General features: G+C 46.4%; 1 protein-coding gene across 1 annotated transcript in view; it reads left to right on the top strand.

The window, feature by feature from the left end:
• The window catches only part of LOC137384489 (proton channel OTOP2-like), a 50,206-nt gene extending 39,782 nt beyond the window's left edge, over positions 1 to 10,424 (top strand). Inside the window, exons 5-6 of the mRNA XM_068058628.1 lie at positions 7,044 to 7,972; positions 10,254 to 10,424. Coding sequence (XP_067914729.1) covers positions 7,044 to 7,972; positions 10,254 to 10,424 — 1,100 coding nt within the window. The remainder of the gene's footprint in view (positions 1 to 7,043; positions 7,973 to 10,253) is intronic.
• Positions 10,425 to 12,390: the final 1,966 nt, after the last annotated feature.

Here is a 12,390-nt window from a genome sequence, read left to right on the forward strand (position 1 = left end):
AGTGTTAAACAGTGACAGACCTGACCACACCAGTACTGTACCCCAGTGTTATACAGTGACATACTTGTACCCACCAGTACTGTACCCGTGTTATATAGTGACAGACCTGTACCCACCAGTACTGTACACGTATTATCTAGTGACAGACCTGTACCCACCAGTACTGTACCCCAGTGTTAAACAGTGTCAGAGCTGTCCACACCAGTACTGTACCCCAGTGTTATACAGTGACATACTTGTACCCACCAGTACTGTACCCCAATGTTAAACAGCGACAGACCTGTATCCACCAGTACTGTACCCCAATGTTAAACAGTGACAGACCTGTATCCACCAGTACTGTACCCCAGTGTTAAACAGTGACAGACCTGTATCCACCAGTACTGTACCCCAGTGTTATACAGTGACAGACCTGTCCACACCAGTGCTGTACCCCAGTGTTAAACAGTGACAGACCTGTATCCACCAGTACTGTACCCCAGTGTTAAACAGTGACAGACCTGTATCCACCAGTACTGTACCCCAGTGTTAAACAGTGACAGACCTGTCCACACCAGTACTGTACCCCAGTGTTAAACAGTGACAGACCTGTCCCCACCAGTACTGTACCCCAATGTTAAACAGTGACACACCTGTATCCACCAGTACTGTACCCCAGTGTTAAACAGTGACAGACCTGTATCCACCAGTACTGTACCCCAGTGTTAAACAGTGACAGACCTGTCCACACCAGTACTGTACACCAGTGTTATACAGTGACATACTTGTACCCACCAGTACTGTACCCGTGTTATATAGTGACAGAACTGTACCCACCAGTACTGTACCCGTGTAATATAGTGACAGACCTGTACCCACCAGTAATGTACACGTATTATATAGTGACAGACCTGTACCCACGAGTACTGTACCCCAGTGTTATACAGTGACAGACCTGTATCCACCAGTACTGTACCCCAGTGTTAAACAGTGACAGACCTGACCACACCAGTACTGTACCCCAGTGTTATACAGTGACAGACCTGTATCCACCAGTACTGTACCCCAGTGTTAAACAGTGACAGACCTGACCACACCAGTACTGTACCCCAGTGTTATACAGTGACATACTTGTACCCACCAGTACTGTACCCGTGTTATATAGTGACAGACCTGTACCCACCAGTACTGTACACGTATTATCTAGTGACAGACCTGTACCCACCAGTACTGTACCCCAGTGTTAAACAGTGTCAGAGCTGTCCACACCAGTACTGTACCCCAGTGTTATACAGTGACATACTTGTACCCACCAGTACTGTACCCCAATGTTAAACAGCGACAGACCTGTATCCACCAGTACTGTACCCCAATGTTAAACAGTGACAGACCTGTATCCACCAGTACAGTACCCCAGTGTTATGCAGTGACAGACCTGTATCCACCAGTACTGTACCCCAGTGTTAAACAGTGACAGACCTGTATCCACCAGTACTGTACCCCAGTGTTAAACAGTGACAGACCTGTATCCACCAGTACTGTACCCCAGTGTTAAACAGTGACAGACCTGTCCACACCAGTGCTGTACCCCAGTGTTAAACAGTGACAGACCTGTATCCACCAGTACTGTACCCCAGTGTTAAACAGTGACAGACCTGTATCCACCAGTACTGTACCCCAGTGTTATACAGTGACAGACCTGTACCCACCAGTACTGTACCCCAGTGTTAAACAGTGACAGACCTGTCCACACCAGTACTGTACCCCAGTGTTATACAGTGACATACTTGTACCCACCAGTACTGTACCCGTGTTATATAGTGACAGACCTGTACCCACCAGTACTGTACCCGTGTAATATAGTGACAGACCTGTACCCACCAGTACTGTACACGTATTATATAGTGACAGACCTGTACCCACCAGTACTGTACACGTATTATATAGTGACAGACCTGTACCCACCAGTACTGTACCCCAGTGTTAAACAGTGACAGACCTGTACCCACCAGTACTGTACCCCAGTGTTATACAGTGACAGACTTGTACCCACCAGTACTGTACCCCAATGTTAAACAGTGACAGACCTGTATCCTCCAGTACTGTACCCCAATGTTAAACAGTGACAGACCTGTATCCACCAGTAATGTACCCCAGTGTTAAACAGTGACAGACCTGCATCCACCAGTACTGTACCCCAGTGTTAAACAGTGACAGACCTGTATCCACCAGTACTGTACCCCAGTGTTAAACAGTGACAGACCTGTATCCACCAGTACTGTACCCCAGTGTTAAACAGTGACAGACCATTACCCACCAGTACTGTACCCCAATGTTAAACAGTGACAGACCTGTATCCACCAGTACTGTACCCCAGTGTTAAACAGTGACAGACCTGTATCCACCAGTACTGTATCCCAGTGTTATGCAGTGACTGACCTGTACCCACCAGTACTGTACCCCAGTGTTAAACAGTGACAGACCTGTCCCCACCAGTACTGTATCCCAGTGTTAAACAGTGACAGACCTGTCCACACCAGTACTGTACCCCAGTGTTATACAGTGACATACTTGTACCCACCAGTACTGTACCCGTGTTATATAGTGACAGACTTGTACCCACCAGTACTGTACCCCAGTGTTATACGGTGACAGACCTGTACCCACCAGTACTGTACCCGTGTAATATAGTGACAGACCTGTACCCACCAGTACTGTAAACGTATTATATAGTGACAGACCTGTACCCACCAGTACTGTACCCCAGTCTTATACAGTGACAGACCTGTACCCACCAGTACTGTACCCCAGTGTTATACAGTGACAGACCTGTACCCACCAGTACTGTACCCGTGTTATATAGTGACAGACCTGTACCCACCAGTACTGTACCCGTGTTATACAGTGACAGACCTGTACCCACCAGTACTGTACCCCAGTGATAGAACAAAGAACAAAGAACAAAGAATAGTACAGCACAGGAACAGGCCATTCGGCCCTCCAAGCCTGCGCCGATCTTGATGCCTGCCTAAACTAAAACCTTCTGCACTTCCGGGGACCGTATCCCTCTATTCCCATCCTATTCATGTATTTGTCAAGATGCCTCTTAAATGTTAAACGTGGCTATCGTACCTGCTTCCACCACCTCCCCCGGCAGCAATTTCCAGGCACTCACCACCTTCTGTGTAAAAAACTTGCCTCGCACATCCCCTCTAAACTTTGCCCCTCTCACCTTAAAGCTATGTCCCCTAGTAACTGACTCTTGCACCCTGGGAAAAAGCATCTGATTATCCACTGTAAACCTCTATTATGTCACCCCTCCACCTCCGTCATTCCAGTGAAAACAATCCGAGTTTATCCAATCTCTCCTCATAGCTAATGCCCTCCAGACCAAGCAACATCCTGGTAAACCTCTTCTGTACCCTCTCCAAAGCCTCCATGTCCTTCTGGTAGTGTGGCGACCAGAATTGCACGCAATATTCTAAGTGTGGCCTAACTAAATTTCTGTACAGCTGCAGCATGACTTGTCAATTTTTATACTCTATGCCCCGACCAATGAAGGCAAGCATGCCGTATGCCTTCTTGACTACCTTATCCACCTGCGTTGCCACTTTCTGTGACCTGTGGACCTGTACGCCCAGATCTCTCTGCCTGTCAATACTCCTAAGGGTTCTGCCATTTTCTGTAAACTTCCCACCTGCATTCGACCTTCCAAAATGCATTGCCTCACATTTGTCCGGACTAAACTCCATCTGCCATTTCTCCGCCCAAGTCTCCAACCGATCTATATCCTGCTGTATCCTCTGACAACCCTCATCATTATCCGCAACTCCACCAACCTTTGTGTCGTCCGCAAACTTACTAATCATACCAGCTACATTTTCCTCCAAATCATTTATATATACTACAAACAGCAAAGGTCCCAGCACCGATCCCTGCGGAACACCACTAGTCACATCCCTCCATTCAGAAAAGCACCCTTCCACTGTTACCCTCTGTCTTCTGTGACCGAGCCAGTTCTGTATCCATCTTGCCAGCTCACCTCTGATCCCGTGTGACTTCACCTTTTGCACCAGTCTGCCATGAGGGACCTTGTCAAAGGCTTTGCTGAAGTCCATATAGATAACATCCATTGCCCTTCCTTCATCAATCATCTTTGTCACTTCCTCAAAAAACTCAATCATGTTAGTGAGACACGACCTCCCCTTCACAGAACCATGCTGCCTCTCGCTAATAAGTTCATTTGTTTCCAAATGGGAGTAAATCCTGTCCCGAAGAAACCTCTCTAATAATTACCCTACCACTGATGTAAGGCTCACCGGCCTACAATTTCCTGGATTATCCTCACCTGTAGCCAATGAGGATGCAAAGATTTCTATCAAGGCCCCAGCAATTTCTTCCCTTGCCTCCCTTAGTATTCTGGGATAGATCCCATCAGGCCCTGGGGACTTATCTACCTTAGTGCTTTGCAAGACACCCAACACCTCCTCCTTTTTGATAATGAGATGACTGAGACTATCTACACTCCCTTCCCTAGGCTCATCATCCACCAAATCCTTCTCTTTGGTGAATACTGATGCAAAGTACTCATTTAGTACCTCGCCCATTTCCTCTGGCTCCACACGTAGATTCCCTTCTCTGTCCTTGAGTGGGCCAACCCTTTCCATAGTTACCCTCTTGCTCTTTATATACGTATAAAAAGCCTTGGGATTATCCTTAATCCTGTTTGCCAATGACTTTTCATGACCCCTTTTAGCCCTCCTGACTCCTTGCTTAAGTTCCTTCCTACTGTCTTTATATTCCTCAAGGGATTTGTCTGTTCCTAGCATTCCAGTCCTTATGAATGCTTCCTTTTTCTTTTTGACAAGGCTCACAATATCCCGCATTATGCAAGGTTCCCGAAACTTGCCAAACTTATCCTTCTTCCTCACAGGAACATGCTGGTCCTGGATTCTAATCAACTGACATTTGAAAGACTCCCACATGTCAGATGCTGATTTACCCTCAAATAGCCACCCCCAATCTAAATTCTTCAGTTCCTGCCTAATATTGTTATAATCAGCCTTCCCCCAATTTAGCACCTTCACCCGAGGACTACTCTTATCCTTATCCACAAGTACCTTAAAACTTATGGAATTATGGTCACTGTTCCCGAAATGCTCCCCTACTGAAACTTTGACCACCTGGCTGGGCTCATTCCCCAATACTAGGTCCAGTATGGCCCCATCCCTAGTTGGACTATCTGCATATTGTTTCAAGAAGCCCTCCTGGATGCTCCTTACAAATTCTGCCCCATCCAAGCCCCTAGCACTAAGTGAGTCCCAGTCAATATTGGGGAAGTTAAAATCACCCACCACTACAACCCTGTTACCTTTACATCTTTCCAAAATCTGTCTACATATCTGCTCCTCTACCTCCCGCTGGCTGTTGGGAGGCCTGTAGTAAACCCCCAACATCGTGACTGCACCCTTCCTATTCCTGAGCTCCACCCATATTGCCTCGCTGCACGACCCCTCAGAGGTGTCCTCCCGCAGTACAGCTGTGATATTCTCCTTAACAAGTAATGCAACTCCCCCACCCCTTTTACATCCCCCTCTATCCCGGCTGAAGCTTCTAAATCCTGGAACATTTAGCTGCAAATCTTGTCCTTCCCTCAACCAAGTCTCTGTAATAGCAACAACATCATAGTTCCAAGTACTAATCCAAGCTCTAAATTCATCTGCCTTACCTGTTATACTTCTCACATTGAAACAAATGCACTTCAGACCACCAGTCCTGCTATGCTCAGCAACATCTCCCTGCCTGCTCTTCCTCTTAGTCTTACTGGCCTTATTTACCAGTTCCCCCTCATTGATTTCGCTTGCTGTCCTACTGCTCTGGTTCCCACCCCCCTGCCATACTAGTTTAAACCCTCCCGAGTGACGCTAGCAAACCTCGCAGCCAGGATATTTGTGCACCTCCAGTTTAGATGCAACCCGTCCTTCTTGTACAGGTACCACCTGTCCCTGAAGAGATCCCAATGGTCCAGATATCTGAAACCCTCCCTTCTACACCAGCTGTTCAGCCACGTGTTTAGCTGCACTATCTTCCTATTTCTAGCCTCACTGGCACCTGGCACAGGGAGTAATCCAGAGATTACAACCCTAGAGGTTCTGCCTTTTAACTTTCTACCTAACTCCCTAAACACCCCCTGCACTGTTATACAGTGACAGACCTGTACCCACCAGTACTGTACCCCAGTGTTATACAGTCACAGACCTGTACCTACCAGTACTGTACCCATGTTATAGTGACAGACCTGTACTCACCAGTACTGTACCCCAGTGTTATACAGTGACTGACCTGTACCCACCAGTACTGTACCCCAGTGTTATACAGTGACTGACCTGTACCCACTATACAGTCATGGAGTTATACAGCAAAGAAACAGGCCCTTCGGCCCATCGTGTCTGTGCCAGCCATCAAGCACCTATCTATTCTAATCCCACCAGTAATGTACCTGTTATACATAGACAGACCTGTACCCACCAGTACTGTACCTCAGAGTTAAACAGTGACAGACCTATACCCGCCAGTACTGTACCTGTGTTATACAGTGACAGACCTGTACCCACCAATACTGTACCCCAGTGTTATACAGTGACAGACCTGTACCCGCCAGTACTGTACCTGTGTTATACAGTGACAGACCTGTACCCACCAGTACTGTACCCCAATGTTAAACAGTGACAGACCTATATCCACCAGTACTGTACCCCAGTGTTAAACAGTGACAGACCTGTACCCACCAATACTGTACCCCAGTGTTATACAGTGACAGACCTGTATCCACCAGTACTGTACCCCAGTGTTAAACAGTGACAGACCTGTATCCACCAGTACTGTACCCACAGTAGTATACAGTGACTGACCTGTGCCCACCAATGCTGTACCACAGTTTTATAAACTGTAGAAAGTTATATATCTTCGCAAATGCCAACTAGACACCATGGAGCTCAGTTGGTTGCCTCCAGCATCAAATTAGTAAATCTGTGCTAAAACCAATTTCTTGTTTTGCTTTTTAGCTGGTGAGGACAGTGAATGTCTGTGCTCCACGAATGTCTGCCACATCTTCCTGTCTGTTTATTACTACCTGTACCCGTTCAACATTGAGTACAGTCTGCTTGCCTCGGCAATGTGTTATGTGATGTGGAAGAATGTCGGCAGATTGATAGATGACCACGGACAGTGCGGCAAGCTCAAATTCCACTTCCATGGCATCATCCTGGGCCCAATCCTTGGGGTTGCTATGGTCCTGATAGGCCTGGGGATCTTCATTATCTATGAGCTGGAAATGACAGATGAAGGAACAAGGACACGTGCTCTAATTGCCTATTACATCTTTAACATTGTGGCACTCACCCTGATGTCCATCAGTTCCTTGCTTGGCTCTCTTGTCTACCGGTTTGATAAAAGGCGTGGTAACAGTGACAAAAACCCCACCAGGAGTCTAGATGTGGGCCTACTGCTGGGGGCAGCTTTGGGCCAGTTTCTCATATCATACTTCAGTGTTGTAGCGCTTGTGGCTGTCCAACCCCATGAGCTGCTAACTGTCCTGAACCTTCTCTTCTCCCTCCTAACGATCATTCAGCACATTCTGCAAAATACCTTTATCGTTGAAGGTTTGTGTAGGGAATCATTTGTAGAGGAGAGTCAGTCAGGTGCTAGGAATACCCGTTCTTATGTCAGGGATTCCACCAGCGAGGTGTACGTCAACATGAACATCTCCCACCGCCTCCCGGGGGATGCCATGAAACACCCCTTCCAGAGGACCCTTTCCCAAACTAACTCCATCTCAACCAGCATCACCAATGGTCAGGAAGCTGTTCCAAGCCATCAGGAACATTCATACAATATCCATGGAGATCGACTCTCAGCCTCACCCCATCGGCTCAGCTGGAAGAGAAGGATACTGAAGGAGATCTGCTCATTTTTACTCTTGTGCAATGTCATTGTAAGTTTGAGAACATGAGCCTTTCACATTCCTCAGGCGAGCCAATGAATTAGTTTTCAAATTGTGGTCAGTCTTATAGAGGTGGCTGTGGCTGATAATTTATGTGCAGCATGGTCTCAGAAGCAACAAATGAAAGAAAAGACCAGTTGATCTGTATCTGGTGGGGGTTTTGCTAAAGCACATTAGGGTGAACAAAACCTTCCAGCCTTTTTCAGGGGTCAGTTCTACCACCCGCTTCTCAACATGGATTTAAAGCAGTATAGGGACAAGAGGAGGCCATTCAGCCCCTCAAGCCCATTCCGCCATTTAATTAGCTCATGGCTGATCTGTGTCTGAACTCCATTTACCAGCTTTTGCTCCACATTCCTTAATACCCTTACCCAACAAAGATCTAGCAATCTTGGTTTGGAAATTTTCCATTGACCCTCAGGCATCAACAGTTTTTTTGGGGGAAGAAAGTTCCAGATTTCCACTACCCTTTGTGCGAAGAAGTGCTTCCTAACATCACCCCTGAATAGCCGAGCTCTCAATTTTAAGGTTATTCTCCCTTTTTCTGATCTCCGCACCAGATATCCATATCGATATATTTCATTTTAAGCACTATAATTTACTGTTATTGCACTGATGGTTTATTAAATTAGAGGTCACCTTTCCCTGTTAACCAAACTTGTCGTGAGGTGAGTTTACCTGGAGTGTTTGGAGCTGCAATGTGTTGTAACTGATGGCTGAGCATCCAGTCAGAGAAAGTTTGCACCATTGGCACCGATCACCCTTTAACCCTTTAATAAACATGCCAATGCTATAAATGCCACACAGTGCAGCAAACCAATGGTGGAGTGGGCACATTGCAGCCATGCTAAAGGGAGTGAGGGACGGAACAATCCGTTTAACTGATCAGACCCTTCAGGTTATTTGGAAGGATTGTGGAATTGGAGAAATCTTCTCTCAGGCTGGAAGGGTGGGAATCGCATGGAGAGACAATGCAGCCTCCATGTCCCAGTGTACATGACAGATGTGTGGAAGATAGTGTCCATTTCAAGGGAATCACTGCCAATGATGTGACTCTATTCCATGTGGCTGATGTGTGAGAGCCAATGATCTCTCATTGAAATATTTATCCAATGAGGCTGCAGGTGTGCTTTAACCTAAATAGTTTGACAGAAGAATATTCTTAAGCCCAATGTATCCAGAAACCTGCCGCAAACAGTGCACAAATGAGAAGTAATAAGGATATTTCAGAAACAAAAATACCCAGGAAATCCAACAGGTCAGTCAGCATTGGGAAGACTGAAGCCACCAACAATATTCTCCACCACAAATTCCATTCCCTGGCCATCAACTCCACCTACCTCCCGACCACTGTCTGAGGCTGAACCAGACTTTTCTCAACCTTGGCATCTTACTTGGCCCAGAGCTCAGCTTCTGACCCCATATCCTATCCATCATCAAGACCGCTTACTTCCATGTCTGTAACATTGCCAGTCTCTGCCCCTATCTCAGCTCATTTACTGCTGTACCTTCATCTAAGCCTTTGTTACTTCCAGGCTTGACTATTCCAATGCACTCCAGGCCAGCCTCCCACTTACACCTTCCATAAACTTCAGATCATCCAAAACCCTGAGTATATCTTAACCCTCATCAAGACTCCATTACCCTATGTTCACTGACCGATACGGGGTTCTTGTGTACCAACTGCTCAAACTGAAAACTCTCATCCTTCCATGGCCTCGTCTCTCCCTGTCTCGGTAGCCTCCTCCAGTCCTTCAGCACTCCAAGATCTCTGCTGTGCTGCCAACTCAGACCCCTTGTCCATTCCCCACTTCCTTCATCACACCATTGGCGGCCGAGCCTTCAACTGTCAAGACCCTAAGCTGTGGAATTCCTTCCCTGAATCTCTCTGCTTCTCTTTCTCCTCCGATAAGATTCTGCTTAAAATCTGCCTCTTTGGCCAAGCTTTCAGTCATCTGCCCTGGTATCTCCTACTTTGGCTCAGAGTCAGTTTGTGTCTGATTACGCTCATATGAAGCACTTGGGATGTTTTATGATATTAAAGGTGCTATGTAAATGCAAGCTGTTGTTGTTCAGACCCTCAGCAGGAGAAAGAAACTTTAAGGAAGTCTTTGTTACCTCCCCCATAACTCGAGTGTTACTCACAGTGGTCCAAGGGTACAAGCTACAGTGGGTCGGAAAGCAGTCATAACAGTGACCTTACCTCGGGAGTTATTCTTGCTTTCCCATGAAGCTAACAGAAGTTTTGAAATGTTGATTTCTCTTTCCGTAGTTCTGGATCATGCCAGCCTTTGGTGCTCGGCCCCATTTTGCTAACGGTCTTGAAGAAAAATTTTATGGTTTCCAAATGTGGGTGACTATAGTCAATGTTGGCCTTCCACTGGGAATATTCTACAGGATGCATTCAGCCGCCAGCCTCCTGGAAGTTTACCTCACATCATAAAATGGATACAAGAAATTCAGCAAAGATTAGTTTCAACTCACAGTTAAATCTATCGAAAAATAGGACACTTCCAGCACACCAACACAACAGACTGGCAGAAACTTGGCAGTGGGATATTTCTTGTCAGCAGCCAGCTCTCCGAGACAGCTTTCCCCACTCCCCACTGGGACTGCACCATGTGGAGTAAGCGGGGCCCTGCCTTGCTCTACAGTCAGTTGCAGAGCTGGCCAAGACCAACAAGGCCATGATACAGGCAATGTAACCCAGCTGGTGTGGGTATGGGAGGGAAAGGCATCAAACAGGACACCTGCTCCTCAACACTCTCTGTCAACCCTTGCTGGCGAGTGTGTCAGTGTAAATGTTGGGTGAGGGCAGGATGGGGCCTGGCAGCGAATTCCCCCTCCCCCCCACCATTGTTTAATAGTGTGTCATTCACCACTGTCGAGAGTCACAGGTGCAGAATGGGCCCATGGACCAGATAACAGAGGACAGCAGCAACTGTGGGGCCAAACCTGAGAAAGGAGTCGGGACTGTCAGGGAGAAGACTGGCAAGAATAATTACAAAGGATTCCAATCGCCCCCATTGGGAAGGACCACTGTTTATCTGCTTACAACAGATCCAATGCATTTTCTCCTACTTTCACCCCCTACCTGCACCTGTCATCGCTCCACCGCACATCCTCCCCATCTCCATCACCCTTCAGCGAGTCCCAGAAGCACAGAAGAAAACGTTGCACAATTCTACCCTACAATTTCTCTGGCAATAAACGTTCCCACCCAGTGCCAATTTAAGGCAGAGACAGGGCAAGCACTTCAGACTAAAAGTGCTGACTGTTGAGCATTTATGTTTCCTTGGCTATTGATGTTCCTATAGCAGGTTAGAGGGTTCAATAGTTTAAACAGTGTGCAGTGTACACTCCATGAACTGTCTCATCACAAACTGTAATACAAAATACAAGTCAAAACGTCAGATGGCAAATTCTAAAGAGTTTAACATCATTGTTAACATCAAATGTAACACCGCTATTGAAGAAAAGAGGGAGAGAGAAAACAGGGCCAGTTAGCCCAACATCAGTTGTCAGGAAAATGCTGGAATCGATTATGAAGGAAATCTTCACAATGCACTTAGAAAAGCACAGTATGATTAGAACAAATCAACATGGTTTTACAAAAGGGAAATCCTGTTTGACAAATTTATTAGAGTTTTTTGAGGATGTAGCTGGTAGGGTAAAGGGGAACCAGTAGACGTGGTGTACTTGGATTTCCAAAAGGCATTCGATAAGGTGCCACAAGGTTAATAGGCAAGGTAAGGGCTCATGGAGTTGGGGGTGATATATTAGCATGGATAGAGGATTGGTTAATGGACAGGAAGCAGAGAGTAGGGAAATGGGGCGTTTTCAAGTTTGCAGGCTGTAACTAGTGGAGTGTCGCAACAATCAGTGCTGGGGCCTCAGCTATTTACAATCTATATTAATGACTTAGATGAAGAAACAGAGAGTAATGTAACTAAGTTTGCTGATGACACAAAGCTGTGAGGCTGCAGAGATATTGACAGATTAAGTGAGTGGGCAACAAGGTGGCAGATGGAGTATAATGTGGGGAAGTGTGAGGTTAGTCACGTTGGACATAAGAATAGAAAAGCAGCGTAGCTTTTAAAAGGCATGAAACTTGTAAATGTTGATGTTCAGAGAGACTCGGGTGTACTTGTACAAGGAACACAAAGTTAGCATGCAGGTGCAGCCATCAATTAGGAAGACAAATAGCATGTTGGCCTTTATTGAAAGGGGATTGGAGTATAAGAATAATGAGGTCTTGCTACAATTGTACAGGGCTTTGGTGAGACCACACTTGGAGTACTGTGCGCAGTTTTGGTCTCCATATTTAAGGAGGGATATACTTGCATTGGAGGTGGTACAGCAAAGGTTCACTAGATTGGTCCCTGGGATGAGAGGGTTGTCCTATGATG

The sequence above is a fragment of the Heterodontus francisci genome, chromosome 26 (assembly GCF_036365525.1).
Source record: "Heterodontus francisci isolate sHetFra1 chromosome 26, sHetFra1.hap1, whole genome shotgun sequence".
NCBI classification, from domain to species: domain Eukaryota; kingdom Metazoa; phylum Chordata; class Chondrichthyes; order Heterodontiformes; family Heterodontidae; genus Heterodontus; species Heterodontus francisci.